The 27918-nt window shown below is 26.3% G+C and overlaps 2 protein-coding genes across 7 annotated transcripts; both read right to left on the reverse strand.

Moving 5' to 3' along the window:
- Positions 1-488: 488 nt before the first annotated feature.
- On the reverse strand, positions 489-27135 carry LOC112679564 (paxillin-like). 4 transcript variants are annotated; one of them, XM_025549420.1, is made up of 8 exons: positions 23989-24320; positions 16369-16589; positions 15053-15173; positions 9489-9597; positions 7474-7612; positions 2393-2728; positions 2048-2278; positions 489-992 (listed from the first exon to the last, which is right to left on the reverse strand). In XM_025549420.1, exons 1-8 carry the CDS (start codon positions 24083-24085, stop codon positions 726-728), a joined length of 1521 nt encoding a protein of 506 aa, XP_025405205.1. In that variant the 5' UTR covers positions 24086-24320; the 3' UTR covers positions 489-725. The 4 variants fall into 4 exon arrangements, with proteins under 4 accessions (XP_025405205.1, XP_025405207.1, XP_025405206.1 ...); XM_025549422.1 differs by lacking the exon at positions 23989-24320 and adding an exon at positions 27027-27135 and having other exon boundaries at positions 504-992; XM_025549421.1 differs by lacking the exon at positions 23989-24320 and adding an exon at positions 19333-19438 and having other exon boundaries at positions 504-992.
- On the reverse strand, positions 12243-13635 carry LOC112679567. Of its 3 annotated transcripts, XM_025549434.1 has the most exons (3): positions 13137-13635; positions 12945-13076; positions 12243-12840 (listed from the first exon to the last, which is right to left on the reverse strand). In XM_025549434.1, the coding sequence occupies exons 1-3, from the start codon at positions 13428-13430 to the stop codon at positions 12811-12813; spliced, it is 456 nt and encodes a 151-aa protein (XP_025405219.1). In that variant the 5' UTR covers positions 13431-13635; the 3' UTR covers positions 12243-12810. The 3 variants fall into 3 exon arrangements, with proteins under 3 accessions (XP_025405219.1, XP_025405218.1, XP_025405217.1); XM_025549433.1 differs by having other exon boundaries at positions 12900-13635; XM_025549432.1 differs by having other exon boundaries at positions 12244-12840; positions 12945-13635.
- Positions 27136-27918: the final 783 nt, after the last annotated feature.

Raw genomic sequence — 27918 nt, forward strand, 5'->3', positions numbered from 1 at the left:
GTAAAATATGTAATAAATAATGCTATTATCAAGTAACTTGAAAATATTGTATGTAAAGGCAAGATGATTAATAAAAAAAATCTTAATTTATTTATTTATAAACAATTTCTATACATTTCGTTTTTTTTTAAGAAAACAATAACATTTGAAAATATTTTTTTTAGATAAAATATAATATTTGTTTTACACATTATTACACATATAACACTTTACAAAACATTAACTACAATATAAAAATTAGAACATACACTATTTAGAATGCCTCTAAAGTTATGATACTGAAATGGTGGTATGTATAATTACACCCAGGCATTAATTAAAGGCTTTAAAATTGGAATGGGGTAAAATGAGACATATAGAAAATAGATTGCATAGAAAAACAAAATATATCAATAGGCTACTATAACTGTCAAATAATATAAACAGTAAGAAATTAATATGGAATAACAATAATTAAGAAAAAAATATTTTTTTGATTTCATATGGTACTTGAAACAAATAATACAACGTATATGTTAGTAAAGCAATATTAATATTAAGGAGTAATAACAATTTGGTGAGAATTGGACGCGTATACATATATTTAAATTTATTATAACATAATTGGGAGCTATTATAATAGTACGGGAATACAAATTTATTGCTTTCAACAAATTGCACAGATAATACATATATTTTATGTATGTTAACCAATAGTCATTAAATTATTATCATCAGTCGCTTATCTATCCAAAAAGCTTCTCAAAACACGAATGGCAGTACGGTTTATCATTTTGTTCTTTGAAAGTCCCCTTGTTGAGCTGTTTCAGGCAAAAAGCACACACAAAATGCTCTGGATGGAATTTCTTAAACATTGCAGTAATACAACGGCCAGCAATTGGCTTGTGACATCCAGCACACAAAGATCCACGTTTAGCATGGTAATGTGTTTCACAATAGGGGTGGCCTTCGTGATCAAAGAATTGGCCACTAGCAAATGGTATACGGCAGTCCTGTAAATACAGATGCCGGTCAGTATACAGACACATATAGATTTGATAGTCGGTTGAGATTTGTACCACAATAAGAATAAATTATCAAAATTAAATTGACAATAGATTTTTTTTTTAAATTTCAGGTTTTCTTTTTCAAACAACAGCAATAAGGATAAAAATGCAATGCAATTTTGGACTTAACAATATTAAATAATTCAACAATAGTCAATCAATATCAGACATTATTCTAATCATGGTACAATAGAAATCACAACAATTGTTTTCATAATAAAGATATAGTTTAATAATATATTTATTTTTTTTTATTTAACATGCATGAGTTATATTTTGATTGTACAATAGTATGAAATAAGATTATGAACATTCTACATTGATAATGTCGTAGAAACAAAAATAATAATCAATCCTCCTCATCGACACCGACACATTTTGCACATGCTGGTTTTCCTTCGATTGCATAAAACGACTTGCCAGTGACCGGTTCTTTGCAGTCCTACAATGCACATAATTTTGCAGCCGATCGTTAGATGGCTGTTTAAGTAGTTTATTCAGTTAAGAAGAAAAACGAGTAGTAAAATTCAATGTTATGTTTGACATTTTGAGAAAGATAGTTAATGAGCATTAAAACAGCATTCAAGGTTAAAAGAAAATGAAACTTATTTCAAAGTTTTGATAAAAAAAAAACTTTTTTAGTACAAGGAACGTGTCAATCTTTTCGTATAACAGAACAAACATTTGTTTTGTTCGGGATGCAATTTGTTAGCGATTAAAAAAATGGAATCACCAAAATGGCATGTTAGTTTTGATTCGCCTACACAGCAATAGATCTTATAAATAGCAGCTATGAATTTTGGAGCTTACTGGTCTAATGCCAAGCACGTTTTACGTGAAAATAATATGCATTTGTAAATTTCAATGACCTAGAAATGATGGCTAAAAATAAACTCACACATTTTCAAATTACAAAATAACTTTAACTGACGAATTACTGAAAACATATAAAAAAAACAAAACATTGATACAAAAGCACTTAAGTGACGACCGTAGCTTACCCTGCAGACGAAACAGTTTGAATGCCACTGAGTGGATAAGGCCGAAACGTAGTTCTCTGTTATTGGCCGAGTGCATCCACCGCACTTGGGAGCGAACATGTCGAAGTAGTCGTCCTTGCAGTACGGGCGTCCCTCCCGCTCGTGGAATCCTTCCTCGCCGAATTGTTTGCCGCATTGGGCGCAGAAAAAGTGTTCCGTGTGCCATGTCTTCTCCAAGGCCGTCACACATTTCTAAAACGAGTACACACATATAAATATATAATGCACAGAACGCACACCGAGAACAGGATAATTGTCGTGCGAATCCGTCCGCGCGTTGCAACGGATTCGGAAGGAAATCCTTACGTCTAATATGGGTCCGTTGCAGTACGCGCATCTGGGCGAGAACAGATTGTGGTAGTCCGGTTCGCAGTACGGCCGTCCTTCGCGTTCGAAGAAGTTTCGCGTGCCCAATTCTTGGTTGCAATGGTTGCAGATGAAGTGCTCCGGGTGCCAAGTCTTGCCCAAAGCCGTTATCACTTGACCAACGATGGCTTTGTCGCATGCAGTGCAACATCCTTTCTGCGTTGTGTTCACGCCTTGCCTGTTCATCTCGGCGGTCAGACTTCCTAGCATGCAATCCAATGGTGCGGCTGCGTCCACCGACTCGGTAGCGTAACTTGCTTGCACTGGGCTGGATACCTGTCGATGAAACGTAGACTTTGTAACAAGTGGTCGGACGAAATAATAATTGTGTAAATTTTTTTGGTTAAAATATTTTCGGTTTTTTGGTTTATTTATTTATTTTTTAATTGTACAAAATATACAGTTTACAACTTTTGGAATATTATGACAGTCACTGACAGAATTGTTTTGGTTGTGAAACGTCTATGGGAAGAACATCGGTATATAAAACTTAGTTGTTTTGCCAATAGCTGCCAAACTCCGCCCGCATGACGTGAGAAGGGACAAAATGAAAAGTCTCGTTAAAAAGTTATTTCTGTAAACTACCAATAATGGGTAAAACAACAAAAAGTGGTCTTCTGGTCTGCACAAGGCACTACAGTTCCCTTTCTACCGTTGAAAATAAAATTGCTTTAAATCATGTTGACAGTGACTAACCAGTCAACTGTGGTTGGCGAAAGTCCCACCCCGTGGTTACTTTAGAATCTTCAGACTTAAACAAAACGATATACATTATATTGAAGGTCCTTTACGAATTAATATATATATTTTTTTATTGTGTGGTCACCAGAATATCTATTAGTTAGAAAAATAGACGTGATGGTCGGCGTATCCGATTAATAACTTTTATAGAGCTTCATAAAGCTTTTTGCTTATAAATAATATACGGCTGTTGTTGTTATCAGATGATAGTTTATTTCTTTTGTTTAGGATATTTCTGAAAATAAAAGAACATTAAATGTTCAAAATAATAAGTAATTTAAATTTTAATTTTAAATTTCTAAATAATTTTTAAATGTTCATTAAATGTGCCCCACAAATTTTGTGAAACACAAATAAAATAACGTGGTATTTGTACTATATTTTAAGTATACAAACTAGTAAATATATTATATTCTCAGGTAATCAAAACAAAATTAAGACATTTTCAAATACTCTGTCTTATCTTAATAAACAGTTATTTTACAATAAATTTTTAAGTATAAAATAATATTAGTATTAAGTAGTTCAGAATAATTGTTGGTAAAAAATTATATTAATTTTATATAATCAATAATTAACTATCAACATTAACACAAAACACATTAATTTATTTTGAATACAATTATTTAATAAGTAGGTAATCAATTACAAGAAAATATGAATCACTTAAATCATTTAATTTTGAAACTATGATCAATTTTATTATTTTGTTCCTCATAGAACCAATGAATATATTATTCATAAATAATTGCCATTGCGTGACCTTAGTTCTATTTCTATAAATGTAATTGATTTTTTACGCATTTAAAATTATTTAAAGTTGTACTGTAATATTAATAATATATATTTGTATTAAAACTAAAATCATGTTTAATATATGTTTGATTCTATTTGTATATTACTTTACGTAGAAAATAATTTGTTTATAATTATAGACTAGTGGTATTTTTAAAATGTTGAAATAAATATTAGAAATAATAAAAGTAAACATAAAACTTAATATTTAATTTTTTTTTTAACGTCAAAATAACACGGTTCGTTCTATTTTAATGAACATTTTTCATGAAAAAAGTTATAAGATAATTTTAATAAAAAAGAAAATTTTTAAGTATCTACTATACATTACACTTTAAAGTATATTCCTAGAACCAATAACTGTGAAACATAGAAAGTGACGCGTTTCTTTTACCTTGTCAAATTGTCAATAGTTGTCTTTAATAGGAATTAATATTTATTATACAATGCGGTTCTGCCTATACAAGAGATAGAACTACTAAAGCTTTAATTATTAAATACTATTAATTAAATCTTTATTAAATAGTAATAGATTCTTTAGTAAACAACGAAAATTAAAAAAATAATCACAAGGAATTGTTTTTAAAACTGAATAAATTGCATAATTTATAATATACTGTTACTTATAATAAATAATAAATAAATATAACTCAATTATTAAATAAATAAATATAAATAACAAATAATATGTATAAATAATATAAAAAATAAAACGGAAAAAAAAATTAAAAACCAATATTATATAAGAACATACTCATTATAAATAAGATTTTAGAATTACCTGATCTAAAGAAATGGGGATAACCCGTTTGGACGCATATATGAAAACACCTTAAGGCACAATAGGTACTGTAATTAGTAATCGAAAGTCTTGTGTAATCGAGTTGGTTTCATAAAATACAAAATTGCAAACATTTGTTGAAACATTACACCGAGGATACAGATACTAGGGTTTAACTTCAACATTTTTTTTAGCTTGAGTTTTTTATCATCTGATGAGGTTGAATTTAGTTATGTTGAGTTTATGTCTATAGCGCCATCTGATATAACAGACTTTACTGATTATGTATTTGACAATTATATATCTGAAGATTCACAATTTCGATTTCTTAGTTGGGCTAAAGAGTCAAAAACATACCTCAGAACAACTAATGGACCGGAATATTTACATTCAAATTATAATCAACAATTTTATAAACAACATTCAAATCATCAAAATGTTATAAACGTATTGATTGAAATTCAAATGGAGACCAATTTTTTAAAAATAAACAGCATTGAAAAAAAAATAACTAATAAATTAAAAAAAGAAACTGAAGAAAAAAAAAAATTTGTACAAAAATGCTAGGAAACTTGTAAAATTGAAAAAATATATTGAATTACATAAAAAAATTAGGATCACGTTTTGCGGGAAAAAAATTAATTTATCACATAAAATGTGATACATAAAAAGATCGCAATATAGAATAATATTAATAAATAATTAACTAATAATGAACAAAAATTAAATTAGGACCTATAAATAAAAAAAATCTCAAAATAGTTTTGGAAACTACTGGAACTACTCGCGGTGTCTTCTGGATAACGCTAATAGGCTCAGATTTAGTGCAATATGTTAATATATGTAAAGAAATAAATGTGCCCAAACATACTATTATAAAGGGAAATATTACGCCCAAATGTTTTATAGATTTATGCCCTAAAGCAGTGCTTCCCAAACTTTTTCGACTCACGGCGCCTTTTTTGATCTAAGGTTTTTTCAGGGCGCTTCTCCAAGTCATAGCATGACTAATCATAAGGAACATTTTAGATCAGATAGTATTTCATGACGGCGCGGCGCCCCTGTATAGACATCACGGCACACATTTTGGGAACCGATGCCTTAGTGTTCAGTTAGACAAACGCGCCCAAACGTATTTCCCACAAAAAAAGTATTAAGAAAAATTTAATCCTTTAAATATTTCGTAATTATTTTAAAATTATTATTTTTTTTGACATAGATAATTTATATTAAATAAAATATATAAAGTATATTATAAGTTTTTTTTAAAGATTGAAATTAATTTTTTTTTTTTTTGGAATACTGAATAAAAAAAATGTATTTGAAACTATTTCACTAATATTGAAATTAAATGTATTAAAATATTTATGAAAAATTGAGAAAACATCAAAAATGTAAATTATATATTTATACATCACATTTCAAGCAAGTTTAATAGTATAAGTATTAAGAAATTAATGTTAAACATAGTTACATTAAGTTATATAAAAAACTTGAAATTTTAACCTAATATTTATATAATATTTAAGTTATCTATAAAAGTTTCAATCATTTTGTTTAAAACAAAAAATTTAATTAATCATTTAAAATAATTATACGTGTAAAGTAAGATAGAATTTGAATGTCTGAAAAAATTATGATAAAAGAGATAAGCCCTCAATAAAAAGCAGTACAAGGTAAAATAAATATTCAGAAATGTAATTTAATGGCATGGGACCGAAACTCTGTGAATTAGGGTGTGTCAATGTTTTTAGTCTAACTGCGCAAACTTATTTCAAGTCTGTAATAGTTTAATCAAATATATGACCTAATTGTATGGACTCCCATTTTATGTATAAATATATTCTATAAAAGTTTGAAAATAAAAATGTTCAAGGTAAAATATTCGCACAAAAGGATTTGGCAAGAATCTTCTAAAAATTAATTTTACCAGATAATTTTCCTCATTTAATGTAATTTTTATGCAACTCACATATGTCAAATAATAAAATCCTACATTAATTTTATTGGCTATTAACCTAGTCATACTTCTCTATAAAATTTGGACAATATTTATTGCTTACATAGTGAAAATTTTTTTTCGCAAAAAAAAAACTTATCGTTTTTGATAATAGTATTAATTTAAACACATCTGAAATAAATTAAGAACTAATACATTGGAAAAAAAATCCAATGTACCTACTTAATAAAATATTAACTTTTATAAAGTACTATTTGTCTGTTTGTATCCATTGACATTATTTGTACAGATTTACTAGCTGATAAAAGTGATAACGTAACACATAAACGAATTTCTCGTTTTACTCGAAATCAAAATTTGAATATTTAACTATACCTAACAAATTTTAAAATAAATATTTGCTTCAATTTAAAAACATATGTTTTGATATTTATGCAGAAAATTTGTTTTCAGAAATGTATAGCGTATGTGAGTGTCATTTACTGATATATATAAGATGTACTACCTAAATTTAGAAGTTTAATTTTCCTTACATCTGTGAGTTTTTGTTAAAAGATTCTACTTTTGCCAAATGATAAAATTAGAAATACACAAATACGTAACACAAATTGAAAATATTGACACACAAGTATGAAAGAATAATAAACAAGTCGGAATCGATCTTTAGTCATAAGATAAAGTAAATATTCTACGCCAAATTTATACTATAAAAATATAAAGATATTTTTTTTTACATATTCTTACCTTGAAATCTGATAGTGAAGCCATTAAATCATCTAGTTCACGCGTAGCCGATGAAGCAGTTGGACATACGGTACGAGTAGTTGTTGTGGTAGTTTCTTCCATCATTAGCTTTGAAACTATTTGTCCATTGTTAATATTACTAGAGAAAACAAATTTGTAAGTAATAGAGAAGTACAGTATAAAAAATATTAAATTATTTAAAATAAAAATAATTAAAATAGCACATAATAATTTAGAATTAGGATAGAAAAAACAAATTAAAAATTAACTTCATAAATTCATGTTTATGATGAGCGGAAATGGATACCTTTGTAATATGTATGTTTTATTAGGATTTAATACTAAGAATAAATGAACAAATACTTTTATCTGTAATTTTGTTAATGATTTAGTTATTAATTAAAAAATAAAAACTCTGATTTGATTATATTTTCAATAATATATAATATAATACTTTCAAAACCTAAGATTGTTAATATTTATATATAATTTAAATTCAACCGAATTCAAGGTATAAATGCATCTGTGTTTACAAAAATTTCAGTAAATAAAAAAAAGTTAATGTACATGATTGGGAATTGGGCGCTTGTCTATTTTATACGCAGAAGCGTAGACTTACGTCATAAAACAATGGTGTATAAGTATTCATTCAAGTTAAATTTTTTTAAACAATCTGGCATGATAAATAAGATAATAAATTTTATATTAAAAATGGTTTTAAATAAAATTTGGTTTACTTGGTGAAGATTTCGTTAGTAAATATTATTTTAATATTGTACAGTTTTATACGATTTTTTCAAAAAAATGTGGAACATCTTAAATTTTAGTTGCATATTATTGATAAAAACACGTACAAATATGAATACTATAATTTCATTTAAGCGTTGATTATAGTTGAAAATAATTATAAAATAAACAGAAAAAAAATATTGAGAATCATAAAAGTCATTTTATTTCTTATACATTAACAATATAATTTTATTCACAACATGTTATTATTATTTCGTCATTTATAAAACACTTATTTTCGGCTATAGGGTAAAAAAAAAAAACAAGTGTTTTTTGACCAAATTGAAATTATATTGTTTATAATTTATAACCATAGGTATATTTAAATATTAAATGATAATCATGGTTATCGATAGTTGTATACTTGAGAATTTACTATAATAAGCAATTGAAATAACCCACGGTTTTGACAGATGGTATATAATAATGGTTTATATAATTAGATAATCTATGGTATAATCTAGGTTACAGTTCAAAATGGTACTTAATTCATGATTTTTTATTTTTATTTAAATGTATATTAATGTTGTATTGTTTAATTACTCTGTCTGAATCCATTATAATATACATTATATTTACTTTTTAATATTTCGTAAAATACTATCTTTTGTTAAAACATAAATAAAAATAAAATAGTTTTATTTTATTCTTACTTGAATCAGAATTGAAGTCAAAATAATTATTGATACAAAATCATATTTGATAATTATTTGATTTTCAATCATTTTTTTTTTTTTAAATGGATCATGCCGAGAAAAAAAAACCAATATCATAATAAACTTTCTAGTATTTTAACTAATCATTAATTACAAGTATATATTATAATCAAGTATCAATGATCTAATTTAAGGGTTTTGCCAACGGTCTGTTATTTTAACTAAAACATACCAATCTTTTGTCAACTGTAACAATCGACCTAGTCATGCAATAAAAATTTTGAAAACTGATTTAAATTTGGCTTTATGTTTACTTCAGATCGATCAGTTCACATTTTCCAATTTTTAAATGTAGATTATTCAGATTTTACTAAGAAATCTTAAAATGTGGACTGATCGATCTCAAAAAGACATAACAAATTCAGATCAGATTTCAAAAATATTATCGCATAATTAGATTGGACGGTAGAGTTGACAAAAAGTACATACTTATCGTCAAATAAAACATTACGTGCTGTATCGTTCACGCGCGCGGCGCAGTTATGGTGACTTGCTCACCATTAAATTTACCTTTTTGAAGAAATTGATGTATCCAATTCGTCCAAAAGAGAATCTACCGATGGACGGGTTGGAATATTGCTCGTTTTTTTTGGAATGGAATAAGAATCTCCGTTAATTACTGTAAATAAATTCAAAATCAAAATAGTTATCAAGTCATTTATAAATTAATAATAATATACATATTTGTTAATTTCTAGTATTATGTATACAATCAGGACCATAGGCGTGCGCAGACCTCTTTTTCAGGGTATGCAAAAGGCTGCCACTGCCTACCCCCCCCCCCCCCCCAAAAAAAAACCGAAAGTTAATTTAAGCGTTCGAAATTCTGGTCTTAATAACTATTTAATTTAAAATTTTAATTTGTTCCCCCGAAAAAGGTGACTGAATAGCCATTTCTTAATCGCTATAACTGTCTTCATAATTAAAATTTAAAATAAATTACGAAAAAAAAAATTAAATACATAACACTTGAAATGGTTTGAGTAATACGTTTAAATAGGGTAAATAAATAAAAACGTAATTATATACTTAAATGAAAAAGAAAATAAATATAATAAACAATCAAAATTAATCATAAAACGATTCTGCGTACAGTTGAGTTATTAAATTAACAATAATGTTTTCGGGATTTTAGTTTATAGCCATTTCTTGTTCTGTGGTTGATAGCTATTTAATAATTTAATTTATTTAATTTATTAATTTATTTAATTTTATTTAATAATAATTTATTTAATTAATTTAATTTAAACTTCATAATTTCATTAACACATTAAATCGTTATTATAGCATATGATTTGTGTTTCAAAAATAAATTAAACTGTCTGGGACTGAATATAAAAATATAATAAAAATCATAATGTAATACAAAATCACATAATATACATAAGACCAAATAGTTTTAATTTATTTATTTTTTGTAATTTTAGAAAAAAGGCTCTATGTTAAGGGTATGCAGTTGCATACCCTGCATACCCCCTGCGCACGCCTATGATCAGGACACTGTTATACCAAGCCTATATATATTATAAATTACATTATACTGAAATCTAGTCTGAATCAGCTTTTTAGCAGTAAATCTATGCTATTATTTATCTAGTATTTACCATGCTTAATGCATATCATATATTATGTATAATATATATATTTATACACATGTGTTATAATAATTAATGTTATCACAGATGACAGAATAAATACATTTATAGTTAAACCCGTGAAGGACCGTATGATTGTATAATAATAATAATAATAATTATATTCTGTCTTATTGTTCTATCGTAAAACCAATTTTTGTATTTTGCTTATCAAAATATTATGTTGTTTGAGTTTTTCTAATGGCGTAAATTGTACATTTAATATTTGTTATAAATCTTCAAAAAAAGATATTTTTAATTATTAATTCGAAATAAAATAATTTAATTCACAAAAAATAATATTGTATTTTTATTAAATTCCACTAAGTTTTGTGTATTATTTTAAAGCGAATACTCTATAGTACAAAGTACATTTATTTTGTATAGTATCATGGAACATAGATTATGGAGAACATCACATAATAAATCATGATTGTTGAATATAAAGGTTAAGTATAAGAACGTGCCCCCCTCTAACCTCTTTAAATCCTACCAAATATCAATTTTGTGAGACAAACACATTTAAAAATTTCTAAAATAATACATTGTGGGCCACCTGTTCACCTAGAGTTGTAGACCGTCATCTTTTCAGTTCTGGGTGAAAAGGGGACATAGCCCCCCCGGACTTAATTACTGCCCACCAACAACTATTAAAGGTGCATATATATTATATATATATATATATACTATATATATATATAGTGGTATGTTATGTACTATATTGTGTTTTTCTAATACTCTCCCTAATATTTGGTTTGTCCCCCCCTGATGATTTGGTCTGGCTAATGGGTCTGTAAGGTACTATATTATAAGTGGTCATGTTATAGTTTATTTTATTTACGTAAAATATGAATCATTGTATAGATAAGAATATCAATTGTATTCTAGCCATAGATACAACTTAATTTACAGTTTTTAAGTTATAGAAATTGCTAATAACTAATAATCCGGCAGGGGATTCTCCCTTACCACGATTTATACAAATTGTGTTCTTGAGGAAACATTTTAAAGACAGGGGTGCAGTAGTTACCTAGTTGCGTCAATGATTCTAACGTTAAGTTATTTAATATATTAATACATTTTTATAAGAATCATAAGTACTTAAAATATTATATTATTTTTTAAATAATTACTAGTTTTAAAATTAAAATTAAAATTGAAGGGCACGCGAAAATATTTTTGCAACAATTAATTTGATAATATATGTATATATATATATTTACTTTAGTATTAGCTATAACAAAACTATATTGTTAATGTAGTATGCAATAAATTGTAGTCTTTCGAGCATAAAAGAAAAAAATAGCAAATATGAAAAAGGGATGTGATGTATGTGACATACAGATTCTTACCTTTTTTATTCAATAATAATTAATGGTCGTAAAACAATGATTTAGTTGACTAAGCTTTATAGAATTTTGTATTATCACATATACATATAAAATAAAAATAGTTATGGTCCAATGTATAAAAATGTAATTCATGAAATCGTTTTTTATATTCTATAGACTATTAGTATTATCTTAATTTTAAGTACATAAATATCATTTTTTTTATAATTTAAATCATAAAATGTAAGATAGTATACAGAATAATATACCAGCAAAATATAAATATATAATGAACTTAATAGGTTCATTATACAGGGTGTTCCAAAATGATTCATCCTATTTAAAAAAATCATATTTATTGTAAAATTTGATTAATCATGTAAGAATTAATTTTACATTTTAATGGATTATTTTAAGTTTTAGGTACAATGCTTATAATGTTCAATGTGACCCCCTTTACTTGCACGACACACATCTAAGCGATATTCAAATTCCTCATAAACCTGTTGAAGCATGTCGACTGTAACCAAGTTGATGGCGTCTGTAATGTGACTTTTCAATTCGTCAAGATTTTTTTGAAGGGGAGGTACATAAACAATGCTTTTTATGTAACCCCAGAGAAAAAAATCACAGATTGTAAGATCCGGCGAACGGGGCGGCCATGGACAAAATGTAGCGTCATTAGCACTACAGCGACCGATCCATTTCTGTGGTAGCTGATCGTTAAGAAATTTGCGTACTTCTAAGGACCAATGTGGTGGTGCTCCATCTTGTTGTAAAATGAAATCATCTCCATCGGCTTGTAGTAGTGGGAATAGCCAATCCTTAATCATTTGTAGGTATGAAGTTCCTGTTATTGTGTTCCCATCAAAGAAAAATTGTTCGTACATTTTCTTTCTGGAAACAGCGCAGAAAACGTTAAGTTTGGGCGAATTCCTTTCATGTTCGACAACTACCCGTGGATTCTCTAATCCCCAAATTCACACATTGTGACGATTTACCTTCCCATTCAAATGAAAAGTGGCCTCATCATTGAAAATGATACGATAGAAAAACTGTTCTACCTCTTCACTCTTCTCAAGAACAAATGTACAAAACTCAATTCTCTTTTGCATATCACCGTCATGGAGAGCCTGCAACAATTGAATTCTGTATGGTTTAAGTCTCAGGCGTCTCCGCAACACACGCCAAACTGTTGTCAGTGGTATTGCAAGTTCTCTGGATGCTTGACGAACTGATTTCTGTGGACTTCTTACAAAACTTTCTCGAATTTGTTCAACATTTTCATCCGAAGTTCTTGGTCTACCTGATGACTTCCCTTTACATAAGCAACCAGTTTCTTGGAAAATTTTATGCCATCTTCGAATACTCTGGGCTGTTGGAGGTTCAATGTTAAACTTTCGACGAAAATCACGCTGCACGGTAATAACAGACTCGCACTTTTCAAAGCGGAGCACACAAAACGTCTTTTGTTGCTCGGTCAACATTTCGATAACAACTAATTAAGTTACGTCACTGACGATTGCGGTGCCAAATTTAACAACTAGATAACTTAAATATATAAACTTAGTTATCTAATCTTTCCATTAATACATTGGTCATTAACCTGCGATTAACCGTTGCCGAACTATATCAGTTCGTAATCGGATGAATCATTTTGGAACAACCTGTATATTCATAACCGACTAAATTATATATGGTATTAAGTAACGTATTTTTAAAACTGAGTACCAACTAGAAAATATTACTACTGACGCCTGTCGACTGTAAACCACATATTTATTTATTATTTAGCGTAGAATATAGTTAATTTATTTATAGCCGTAGTATAGACCGAGGTAAAGAGATATTACGATCTATAATAGTTATTTGATAATTAATTAAAAAAAATTGCATTTAATAAAACAAATTATAATTAATAATGACACGAAATGTTAGCTGATCATTTGTAAAGTGTACGAGCTTCATTATTTCCGTTACAAATTTTCTATAATAGTCTTATAAGTTATTAGTAGAGTCCAGATTTATATGCATTTAAAAAGTGCCTAAATATGCAATTTATATGCATTATGTTACACTTTCTAAAATGTGTTTTTTTTTAAAAAAAAACCACACTATTATACCTAATAAAATTCTAAATATTTTATCAAAAAAAAAAAAAAAAAAAAAAATGATAATATCCACTGCTTTATATTTCAAATCTTTTAAATTAATCTAAAACTTTTAGAAAACTTAAAAACGAGAATAGAAATAAAAAAAAAACTAAAAATAAATATTTTAGATTATTTGAAGTTATCTACTCTCAAAAAACGAATAGAAAACTTAAAAAAAATACAAACATTTTTAATTTATTAAATACTCATTAAATATACATGTTATATGCATTTATGCACAAATATGCAATAACCTTCGAAATATGCAAAATATGCAATATACAATTTGGTGTTTAAATTCGGTGTGGTATAAATCGTGGACATTTTAAACTTCCATAGACGTGCATACACTTAGCACAAATATGCAAATGCATATAAATCCGAGATCTAGTTATTAGAATAAATAGTAGTACCAAAGCAGTGGTGTGGCCAGGTGATTAAAGGGTTATACCCCCCTCCGAAATGTCTCTCTTATTTTGTAGGATATTCAATAATTTTATAACATAGGTATAATGTTATATCATGTAATGATATAACACAATTAAAATAGTTGGTATTTTAGATTCTGCTGATGATACATCATGGAATTTTAAAAACATGTAAAATAATTTAATAAAAAAAATGTAAATTTAAAAAACAAATACCATAATATAAAGAACAGAAACACAAACACCAATACATTTTTTAATTTCGTACTAAATATTTAACATTTCGTATTACAAAAAGTGTGTCGTACTGCACACAATTTTAGTCCCTAGAGAGAATTGAAAATTTAAGCCCGCTCTCAACAAAAAAAGTTTCTGAATACATTAGTGTATCAAAGTATTACCAATTTTTGACTTGTAACCCAAAATTATATTAATAAAAATAATAATAATAGTATATGTATTTTATTTTATTTTACTCATTCTAGTTCATTCGTTCATTTTTATTATTTATGATCGTTTTAAACTTACACTTTTTATCAGCGTAACGTGAGTTACTTAGATCTTGAAGTAATGTATCCAGTTCTGAAAGATTATTATTCAATGAAGATGTCATTTTTGATGATTTAAATTCGTTCTTAGGTTGTGCTGCCTATAAAAAAAATGAATTTAATTCATGTAAAACAAATTCTATATTAAATAGTTATTGTCCTAGGTCAGTGGTGGCCAAATTACGGCCCGCGGGCCAATTCCGGCCCACTATCATTGAATATCTGGCCCGCGAAAGTATTTTACATTACAAAATTTATTTGCGTAACAGTAATATTTTACATTTACATTAAAAAAAAAATTGAAAAATACATTTTTTATGGCCCGCGGTAAAAAAAAGTTTGGCCACCACTGTCCTAGGTTATACTTACTATATTATAAAAAAAATAATTTTAAAAGTTTTATTTAATTATGATGGTATTAAAATTAGTTTAAAACCATTTTTTTAACTGCCAATTTTCTGAGTTACTTAATGTATAACAAGTCGTAACCTTAACACCAGTTATGATAAATACCTAAGTTTATCGTTATTAATAAGATAGAAACATAATAATTGAAAATTAGAATATTATAAATTATAATATTTGCATATTTTAAACTTACTTTTATAATTAAATAACGGCAATCCAGATTATTTTAATAAACAAAATTATAGATATTTTAACTAAATTGAACTACCTGGCTCGAACTTATCTATTAGATAAAGACATGTGTAGTGAAATTCAGAATTTTATCTCTTCAAATTTGCATTATTGAATGTACGAGTATTTATAAATCATATTGAATTGTATCATTTACATAAAAAAAAAAGGAAAGAATTAGGGCTTATTACTCATAAAGAAAATGAAACGGTTTTAACTTTTACAGATTTTTTAAATTTTATCATGTTTTATATTTTTTTTTAAAAATCTTTTTTTTTTTGGATTTAGGGAATGGGAACTAAAATTGTAAAATAAATAAATAAATTTATAACTATTAATAAATATAAATAAAAAGGCTTAAGCATCACAATTGAGTAAGCAAAAAAAAAGAATTAATAAAAAAAAAATCTTTATATGTTTGAAAAATGTATAAACGACGCTTTTCTAATATTTTGATTTAGTGTTTTCGAAATTAAAAATTTAGAATTCAAATATGAATCTAAATGAGAATGAAGACATTATTTAATTTTAATTTTTTTTTTTTAAACAGGAAATGAATACTAACAAGTAATAATTTATAAATAATAAAAAAATGTTTTTGATTAAATACCTAATATATTTTTTTATACAATTATATACATATATTATATAAGTTACCGATAGTTCCTGTCGAACCGCTGGATTTGAAGTTGACCGTTCAATCTTGTGTGTTCGTACCGTAGCATATTCTGGAGGCTGAACTGGACTTTGTGGAACTGGTGAACCATTAGAAGGCAATCGAGATCGAATATTATTAATACTTCCATATCCTCCATTGACACTACCATTTAATTTGTTGGTCTGTTGTATTGTACTTTGTAAATCCGCAAGCAATGCGTCTAAATAAAAAAATGTATACATTTATTTAAATATTTAAAGAAAAAAGATATGGTAACATTCATTAAAATTAAAGTTGTGCCAGCTGTTCTAATTTTGTGTAGGAGTAAGTATAGAAACGAGTTTATCCTCCACACATTTGTTATTCATGTTTTATTCTACTGACACTTAATAAACGACCAGATGAAAATGTTCAAGTTTAATTAAGTTTCAAATAGGTAGGTCTAATGTGATAATTCATATTTAAAATAACAAATTTTATTTTGTAGAATTCATTCATTACTTATTTGAACGTCAAACGTAAATGTTCATGAATAAGATAATTTGTGGGTGAGGATGACATGCGCTAAATTAGACCATAATTAAGAGACACGTTTTCGAATTCATTATATTAGTTATAAAATATTCAAAAAATAAAACTAATTATAACTTTTAATATTTAAGAAAATTACAAAGCTGGTTTTTAAAGATGTTTAATGTGGTTAGACTGGTAATAAGTATACTAATAAACTTATTATAAAATTCTGAATGTTTAAAATAAAAAATCACAAACTAGAATAATGAAAAAAAATTCAAAATATATCTCATAAATAAAACCAAATAGCTCTGTAATTTAAAAACATACTTATTTAATGTATCCACCATTTAGTAGATGCATTTAGTTATAACTATTGTATCAGTTAACATCGCAATATGGATTTTTAAAAACTCTTTAAAGCTTAAACTCAAATATATAAAACATATAAGAACCAATGTTAATTTTTTTATTTAAATAAAAATCAACATTTTATTACCATTGTCAACAAGTGTTGAAGCTTTATTTTTTGTTTAATTATAGTCTCAAAATACAGAATCAATAAGCTTCTCTTGCAATTGACACTATAAAATATAAAATTTTTTACTGCAACGATGTGTAAATGAAAACGAGAGTATATAACCGAAATTATTCTATCGTATCATAACTCATTATAACTTGTTTTATAGTTAGTGGTACCTACTATTATCCATAAAATATTTTAAAACAATTGGAAATGATTTGTATTATTCATTGTATATATATTTTTTTCTTTTTCAAATCGAATTGTTATGATTATAATATGTATTTATAGTTCATTATCAGAAGAATTTTTTAGAAGTATTTTTAAAAAATTTGTTGATTTGATCTTTTAGACTTGGCATTCGAATCACAACGTTAATCATTTAATCTTATAGTATATTAAACACTTTTCAAAATTGTTGTAAATTATTTTTAAATACTTTATTTAAAGCATTAACTAAGTTATGATACCTAAAATTAGCTAATATATGGATACCATAATAATTACAATTAGTATAAAGAATTATTATTTCTTATTCAATTTAAATAGTAATACAATAAATACATTAATTTATGATTATTTATAGCATCATAAAATATGTCAACAGACTAATCAATGAATTATAATTATAATATTTTAATGATATATAAGTATTAAATTGTATACATTTTTTTTTCATCAATTATACTTGTAGTTTAAGTTCACAAAATTTTTATTAGGCATATTTTTTAGTAATTGCTTTATCCATAGACCTTATACTCAAACCGGCCTTGCCTATATTACTAATATTACTCGTCGTGACAACGCACGCTTGTTACAATCGTTAATCACTATTCTCTTATCAATCACAATAACAATGTATTCATGTAAATTTTAAAACAATACCTACATTTACCATATTTATTCATTTAACGTATTACAGAATTTTTAATAGATTATTTCTGTAGACATTTAGATGATTAAAAAGTATTATTCAATAGCCATATTATATATTATTATAATCTTAAGTTCTGTTGTTATTTTTGTTATTTTTTTTTTTTTAATCATATTACTATAATATCTACTAATGTTTTATTATTTACTTATGCAATTTTATTGGAAAATAGTTGTCATTGTATCCTCGTTTACAAAATGGAATGAGGCATTTGTAAACCATATTGAACAATTATTAAAATAATATTATACCTATTATAGAACAAATATAAATCGTTAAAAATTCAAAACCAGGAATAATCGGAAAATTAAATAACAGCTGATGTCTAATAATCGTACACTCATATTATACATAGATCTTTTATGGTATGCACAATAATTCGTGCGTCAATTATCATAACGCTGACAGCGCCCTCTTTCACGGTTCAGATTTTAATTCACAGGGCCGGTCTATGAATATAAGGTCTATGGCTTTAACCAATAGAATTATTTAATCAATAGTTAATTTATATTTATAAAATAAAGTATTATAATAAAAGTTTATAACGCAAAATAAAAATGTATTTAGTGAAAATTAATTCAGCTTATCAAATATAATATGCAAATTTAATGAACAAACAGATGCCCATTTTTAATTATTTAATCATCATTTTAATATTTACTAGTTTTTTTTAATGCGCCAGTATAAATATATTTTTATGTTATAGTTAAAGTCTTACTCAAGCTAAGTCATAATATTTATGATTATTAACTAAATATTATGACTGTGCCAAAAATGTATGAAAAAATAGCTAATAAAATTACTTTACATAAATTACAAATATGTTATAAATATTTACGAATAGGATAACAAATTAAAACATATTTTAAGTAGGTATAAGCATTTACATAAACGTTAATATAAATAGTTAAAAACAATTTCATAATTCAATATATTATATAGGTAGTTAATTTATGTGTATGTCATTTTATTAGCAAATATAGTTTAATTTACCTATATAAGATGAAATGTCGTTCGGAGATGAAGTAATTCGATTGGCTATTTCCACTCCCATAATAAAATAACTAAATTCCAATTGATATATAATTATTAAAGAATTAAATTTTCAATGTCATGTGCTTATGAAATCACTTGAGGTTTAAAACTAGACTGAACACATGCCATTGCGTATAAGTTACACTTGACTAAAAAACAAAAATATTTATGACACGGAAAAAACCGATGTCAGGTGTGGTGGGTTTTTGACGCATTATCTACCAAGAAATTATAAGATTTCAAATAAAACCCACGTTTCTGACAGACTCAAAGAACTGCACGAAGAAAACTGCTTAATTTATATCGAGGCCAATATATCCGAATGGATTTGTTTCTAAAATAGAAATATAACCCAACACCTTTTTGGACTTCTACATAATCCACGTAGGCGTGTTTAAGCTACTAAATATACTTAGGCTAATGTTATTTCAAGAACTTTTTTAAAATATTGAATTTGGAACAATTCCAAAGTTTTAGAAAAAACCTCAAGATATTGTTTTCAAATAAAAATTAATTCAGGTCATAGACAAAATCAAAATTCGTAAATTATTTAATAATATTCAAAAACTAAGGGGCTACATTAGAAAATTACTAGTACATTTATATTTACTGTAAAAATGAATCATTATAATTTTTTTTTGTTGCTGAAATCTGTTACCCGTAGAGCTGTAATCAACCTATTATAGGTGACAACTTGAATACGGATTTTTTAACAAGTATTAAAATAAAAAATTAATAAATATTGAATGTAGCAATACAGTTTATCGTGACTAAAATTTTAGACCTTCGATTTAAGGATATGCCTGATTAGTATACAACGAAATGATTAATAGTTCATTAGATAGAATTATTTGATGAATATTTATTGAATTTCTTTTTAACTTTTGATTTTTAGTCATATTATGTATAGGTGTTTTCTAATTTTAGATTTTGATAGGAAGTAAAAAAAATTAAATCATGCGTATTTTCGGTAAATATTTTTGGAACGACATAAAATGACTATTAAGTATCGTTTAAAAATTGAAAATGTTAAAATTGGAGAATATCTAAAATTATTAGATATATTTTTGTAAATTTGAAATTAAAAAAATATATTTTAATAACATTTCTTCGGGAACATTTTTTGGGTACAATATTTATTATATTATAATTCATTATTTTGCTGTTTTGAAATGAGAAAAATAAAATTAATTTCTAGTATTTTACTGACCGAATAAATTGTCTTTACTGACAAGTATTTAAAACTCACTCTATACATACGATTGTGTATCATTTATAGATCCCACTTGACCTACTTAATAGTCATAATTTCATCCGATTATAATCCATTACATTTAGTTTTTCATATAGAATTAATTAGATAAATAACCAAACTTTTTTAAAATAAAATAAAAATTTAGATAATCGATAAAAAAAATAATAGTTATATATTATAATCATTAATAATTAATTTAATTTGTTAGCGTTACACTGAAAACTGAAATATTAATAATATATTATACGTATTTTCTAATGATTTTTTCAGGTAATATAAATTCCAAATATTCATTATATATAGAATAATTGTAAAAAAAATTTTAGTTTATGGTTTTAATTGATAATCTTAATTAATATAATTTATTTAAAATAAAATAAAAAGTTTAAATTTAATATTGTAATTATTTTTAGAAATAAAATATATTTCATTAAATTAGTGTTATACAATACGTATTCGAGTTGCTTTAAATTAAATAACTACGTAATTAAAGCATAGAATATTAGTATTAATGCATTAAGTTACAAAACAATTTTAATATGAACATTTTACAAACCATTCATTTTGAATATTATTAAAGTTAACACTCAAAATATTTTCCAGAGTCAAATTATTATAATCTTTCGCGATATATAGATATTTAGAAACTCAATAGACCAAACAACACGTATTCATAACACCAACTGGTTGTTTAGAAAAAAGAACATCTCAAATAAACCGAGACTATCCTACGCAGAATTGTATTTTTCACAATGATCATACGGCGATATTATTAAAAAAAAAAAAAGGAGGAATCAGTGGGCGTCAAGGTATATCGCCAAAGGTGTTATATTTTTGCCGACACTTCAGCCAAGATAGTAAAATCAATATGACAAGTTCTTTCACTAAGATTAATTACTAAGAGCAGATCGATACGATAATAAATGTAGTTGCAGTAAACATTGAATAAAATATTAGATATACTAAAAATAATGTTAAATATTATACAAATAATATTACTAATACCAACATATTATTAAAACTATAATATATTTGTGATGTTGTATTTACTAAGTGATTCAGATAAATATGATCGGGAATAATTAATATTAAATAATACATTTATATAATACACTATGATATTAAGACTTATGAAATCATACAATTTTCAACAAAATTCTATAATTTAAATTTTATTACTCACTAATTCATGTCAGTGTACACATCATATGTTGACGTTTTTAATTTCATATATTTGGTGTGTCATTGGGAGTTAGTAATATTTTATAATTCTCCGCGTAAAAGGATACGGAGATGTAGTAAATTACAATATCTGTAATTCTGTTATAACTATAGTGACAACATTAGCAATTTATTATATAGGTTTCATTTTTAGTACTCATAAGTACGAGTAGTGCAATAAATATGCATGAAATATCTGCATAGATACAAGGTACTATACTAGTGTTATACATTTTTATAATAAAGATGAATTAAAAATAAAGAGTACATAATAAAATGTAATACTATAAAATGTATTGTGATTAAATTAAGAAATAAGATAGTAATTTTGGTAAGTAAATTGCAAAGTAATTTTGGTATATTACATTTGTAATCCCATAAAGATAAAATTGTAATTCGATTATGTTTATTTTACATACAAATTACACTTAATCAAATATAATTGTTATTAGAACTCGTAAATTGAATTTAAAATAACAATAAAATTAAACATTTACAATTTAAAACTGTTAAACATAGGCAGTGGGCACACATGACAAATACTTTTAAGAAACCAAAGTATAGATAGTTAATAACTAAGTTTGTAATACTTAATAATTTGTACAAAGAAGTTTGTAATATAATAAAAAATTACTATAACTGCCAAGAACAATAAACGTAGAGGACATTAACCTCAACTTCTCCAGGTTCAATATTTATGCTAAAAATAGTAATTGAGCAGACATGTTTAAGTTATTTCATTTTCACTTTAATTTCAAGATGGCTTAAAAAAATTTAAAACTTTTCAAGTTTTTGTAAATTATAGTTACAATTACGTTAAGGTAGACTTGTTAAAAAATCACCCTTTATCATTTGAAGTTATTGAGAATTGAATTTTTTTTATTTGGTATAACATGTTATAAAAATGCATAGGTAAACTAAATCCAATTTTTGTCATAATTTTTAATATAGTTTTATAATTTGTATCATTTTAATAATAATTAGGGATTTTTATTATTACACAAGCAATTTTAGAATTATAATTTATTTTAAATATAATAATACCCTTATAAATTATAATCGATTATATTACTTACTACACATAACTTTAATATGCTACTTATGAAAAAATAATGGTTTATCAATATAGGTATCATAATTGTCTGTATGATTCATTTTTTATTTTAAAATTAAATTAAAAAAGAATAATAATCGTGAATAATTTTAATAGATAAGTTGACTAAACACATTTAATTATTTTAAAGGTTTTTTTAGTAATTGACATAACCTTCAAAATTTTGAAAAAATAAGGTTTTTTGAAGGCTATTATGTGGTAGATATTTAACAAAAATTGTGTCTCATTTATAAAAAAAACAATGTAAAATGTAAAATCATTCATGTAAAATGTTATGGTCAAATTTTGTTTCACAATAACTTCAATAAAATTGTATTTAACTTTTTTCCAAATGATTATGTACCTTAACTCAAACGTACTTTCTACTGTGTATAGTCAGTTCTGCATTCAATTTTAATAGGTGCCTTATTTGGAGACTACTTTATATGGGTTTGGCCTACTTTAATGCGCTTCATAAATGTCACACCACATGCACAAAATGTTTGTTAATCATACATTTTAAATGTTAAATGAAATTCTGTACAAATAATGATTACTTAGATTTTATCGAAATTATGTTAAAAATTAAATAATTATCATACAATTTATAACTACTGCTATATTAATTAAAAAGCAATTAACAACATTATGTTAATCATGTGATGTAGGAGTACAAAACATAGCATATGGATTATATTACATATTGTATTTACGTATAAATACGTATTTATAATATGCTGTATATAAATAAAATATAGTAATTTGTAATCGATATTTGTACCAGTATAGGTTATAACTTAGAATAGGCCATTTTATATTTAGATTTAAATAAACAGACAACATATTTTTACGACAAAAAAGTATAAAATTACGTTGGCATAAATATTAAAATCTATGATGAAAAAGAAATCTCGATTTTGGCATATTTTATAATACATGTGTAGGCTAAATTTCGATGGATGAAAATACTCAGAAAATAGTAAACAAATAGTTTTAAAATTTCGACTACAAAGTAATATAAATTAATGTAAATAAACAAACTCACATCCTGGTTTTGAACCATTTCTTCTCGTACATCTATATGGTTGATATGTTCCATGATATTGTTGAGGTTGCAATTTCCCATATATATTTTTATCCATATTGGTTAAATATAACACACGATGAATAAATTTTATGAGTACACTCGTAAAACCAATTTGGAAAATTTAACGAAAAAACAATACAACCACCAACGGATAACATAGAACTGATACTGCTTGAGCTAAGGGTCCTGATTTCCGGGATTTATTTTTATCAAATAGGAATCATGCCAGATTCATTCTACCCATGTCTCCGTTGAACACTTCATTAAAAAAAAAAAAAAAAATGTAGAAAAATAAAAGTAAAACAACTCGGCAAAAGAACGGAATAACACAACGTGTGTCAACCGGCACCGGACAAACTGTTATGGGAGATACTATATACTATCCTGAAGGCCGGTGTGAGAATCGGCAAATAAAAAGCTAAACAGCTAAGTAATATACAGCGATGTATACGGGATAGTTTTTTTTAGCAATATCATTATGAAGCAATGTGGTAAATTTAAATGTGAACCGTTGACTGGTTTTATATTACATTATATAATTAAAATATAATAAGGTAATAATTAATTATTTATCGTAAATATAAAATATAAATAATTGTATAAGTGTATTATCTACAAAAAGATACACTTTGTCCAAGTATGTATATGAAAATGAAGGATATTAAATTCCAAGTATATTGCGTTTTACAAATTTTATACGAATATATATAATATACACACACACACATATACATAAAAGATAAAATTAAAAAAATGATTATTAATAGAATTACGACTTCAAATGTTGGTATTATAATTGTATATACTAATGTTAATATTGTATTTTACCATTAAAATGATCAAAAAAATATAGTAATTTTAATAAAGTTGAAGAAAAGAAAATTATTGAACAAAAAACTTGATTTTAATTGTCTAGTTTTACATAATTCAGTTTAAGTAAAATTAAAAATATATAAGAACAAGATATGAAGAGACTGGATGCTGTACGTTTATTTATTTATTCAATCTGGTGGTAATAATACATAATTTTATTATTATTATGATATGAAATTATCGTTTATAATTAACAACTGAAAAGCAAAAAAAAAAAAAGTTCATAGATATTTCAAAATACAATATTAGTTAAAATTTGCAATAATTTGCCATCGATAAACCTATACTTCTTAAAAACTAAAAATAATTTCTAAATTCTAATAATCTACTATCGACTTTCATTTTTTTTAAGTGAATGACTGTTGGATAAAATACGTAAGACTTTCCTATTTTTACATCAAGTATCAATATTGTACATCTTCATCGTTTATTTACAATCTCTCGAATTGAGGATATATGTCTAGAAATCTATTTATGAATACAATTTATTTAATTAAGTTATCTTCTTAGTTTTTACTAACACTACATAATTATATAATTATACTTAAATTCAAAAAAAAAAATTACTAAAAAAAAAAATTAATTCTCTATTAATAACAAATTTTTATATTATTTTTAGGCTGTATGCTTGTTATGTATGAATTTATTAATATTTCGTACACAATTTGGCAAGTAATAGGTAAACACAAACGTAATACATTTCTATATAAATTGAGAGTGTGTGGAAGGTTGCATTTCTTAAGGTCGTCATACCCATGAACTAGTACAAACGTATTTTTAAGGTCATTCGATATACGAGTAGAATATTTTAATTCAACAAGAATTTAAAAGTACATTTACACAAAATATGTTTTTCAATTTACTATTAATGATTGATGACGACCAATATTATAGAATAATGTTCTTACAATTAGTATTCAACTTTTTTAAGCTCGAAAAACTATACATTGCCATAGTTATAAAATCAATTTTCAAAGAGTACTGTTACAGGAATTTAGGATACAAAAATATACAGATTTATTGTTTATTAACTATCGGATTCTAAAATAAAACGTAAAATTAGGAATAAGATAATTACGTGTTTTTGATTTTAATATTATTATTTATAAATAAAATTATTAAAAATTCTTTTCTTTTTTTTTTTAAATGTCTGTTATTTAGTTTTATGATAGTTTTGACCAAATATGATTAATCATTATTACTTGTTTGTTATAAAATGAAACGCATGCCTTACAACAGTAAATACATCAATGATTTATGAACAAATTATTTAAACAATTTATTTTGATAACAAATGTATCATTTGTCACTTAACTGTCAACATTATTTCTCTCATTGGAACTTTCAAATATTTTATCGTAGATAAATAGGTACAATTAATGTAATAAAATGTTTTACAAAAAAAAATTAAAAAATATACATGTTTTATACACGATTATTATGGTATAGTATTATATAATAGGTAGTATTATTATTAATATAATATAAATTATACAAGTTAATTTTACAATACAATAAAAAAAGGTTCAAAATATACACGTTAAATGATTTCAAAAAATATAAAATGAGTGTTAAACATTATAGTATTACCACAGATTACACGTTTGATCTGAAGTTCAACGAATATTATTTGTCAAAAATCAAGTGTGCCAAAATTTTAAAACATTTTATAAGGTTGATACGCTTGTATCATATATTAAAATTATAATTTATTATACATTTATTAAATATCGAAAAAAATTTGAAGATAGATTTAAATGCAAATGTTCCGAATTATTAATCATATATTTCAGATTTTGTTTTAAACGTACAATGGAATCTGATGCTGTTCAGGTGTGGTGCAAGTATTCGTACGTTATAGTTCGGGTTATTAAGTTTGAAAATCAATGCAAATCGCAAATCATTTAATGGGCATTTCTAAATGTTTGATGATTTCGGTCAAACAAATCTCGAAGAATCAAAATGTGCCCAATTTGACAGAAATCGTTTTGCACACAGGTATTTTATCTCGCTGTTATAGTTCTTAACGAATTTAACACCTAACTTAGTTCAAGTTGAATACTTCAACGTACATTTGCGTAGGCAACGTAAGCGTAAACAACGAGATTGAAGTCGACACTTACCTAGATCGTCCATTTCTTGTGCATACAAATCAGAAGACAGCACAACGCGCTGAGACGAACCGCTTTGGCGAACGAACGGGTAGATGACGGCAACCTGGATCTGTTTACGCGACAAACGTTCGCGTAGAGCACATAATATTATTATCTCGTGGACGGACAATAACTCGAAGCAGGTAAACAATCGCGGGGACGTGCGATGAAACAAAATTTTTGAAAAACAAAAAAACCCGACGGAAGATACAAACAAACGAAGAGACGAATTCGGTGATTATTGTTTTATAATTATCTAACCTTTTTTTCAGATCGTATCGCAATGAAAATATTGTCGTCTACCTCGCGCAATGTTTACGTGCACGTTATCAGGCGCAGCACGATCGGCTATCAGTTCGCGGAAGAGCGACGTTGCCGTTACGGCCGAGCGCATGTGTACGAAAAAGTTGATCAGCTGACCACGACCGTGTACCTGTGCAGTGTTGTCGATGTGTTAACGGTTGAGAACGAAAAACGCGGACACCCACGCACCGCAGTTACCGCGCTGTTGTGACGTAAAGCGCGTGCGCACGTTTCACCCTGCGCACGTCGCTCATTCGTCGACCACGTTACCGTCGCCCCGCCACCGCTACGGATGGAGACGACCCTTTCCCACCGTTGCACGCATTCAACAGGCTATTTTTATCCCCGGCGCATGCACGCACGCACCAACACTATCTACTATTATTATCATCGCCCCGCGCACCGCTCATGCCGGTCGCGTCGAGTGGTATTAATTTTTGGTCCGCCGTCTCTTCTCGCGCGCAACCGACTCGCACGAACGGTAATTTTAATATACGATGCTGCCGGCGGTTCCCTTCCATCGAACCACAGCCACCACCACTGTCGAGATCACCAGCAC

Source organism: Sipha flava, unplaced genomic scaffold (assembly GCF_003268045.1).
Source record: "Sipha flava isolate LNK unplaced genomic scaffold, YSA_version1 164_pilon_pilon, whole genome shotgun sequence".
Lineage (NCBI taxonomy): Eukaryota > Metazoa > Arthropoda > Insecta > Hemiptera > Aphididae > Sipha > Sipha flava.

Excerpts from the sequence above, each read along its gene's own strand:
- LOC112679567 (XM_025549432.1), bottom strand. The coding sequence starts at position 13,430 with ATGTTGACCGAGCAACAAAAGACGTTTTGTGTGCTCCGCTTTGAAAAG. Across the intron at positions 12,841-12,944 it reads CTTTTCATTTGAATGGGAAG|AAAGAAAATGTACGAACAAT; the intron begins GTAAATCGTCAC and ends CGCTGTTTCCAG.
- LOC112679564 (XM_025549420.1), bottom strand. The coding sequence starts at position 24,085 with ATGGATAAAAATATATATGGGAAATTGCAACCTCAACAATATCATGGA. Across the intron at positions 7,613-9,488 it reads ACATCAATTTCTTCAAAAAG|TAATATTAACAATGGACAAA; the intron begins GTAAATTTAATG and ends TGTTTTCTCTAG. Across the intron at positions 993-2,047 it reads CAAACTGTTTCGTCTGCAGG|GACTGCCGTATACCATTTGC; the intron begins GTAAGCTACGGT and ends CTGTATTTACAG.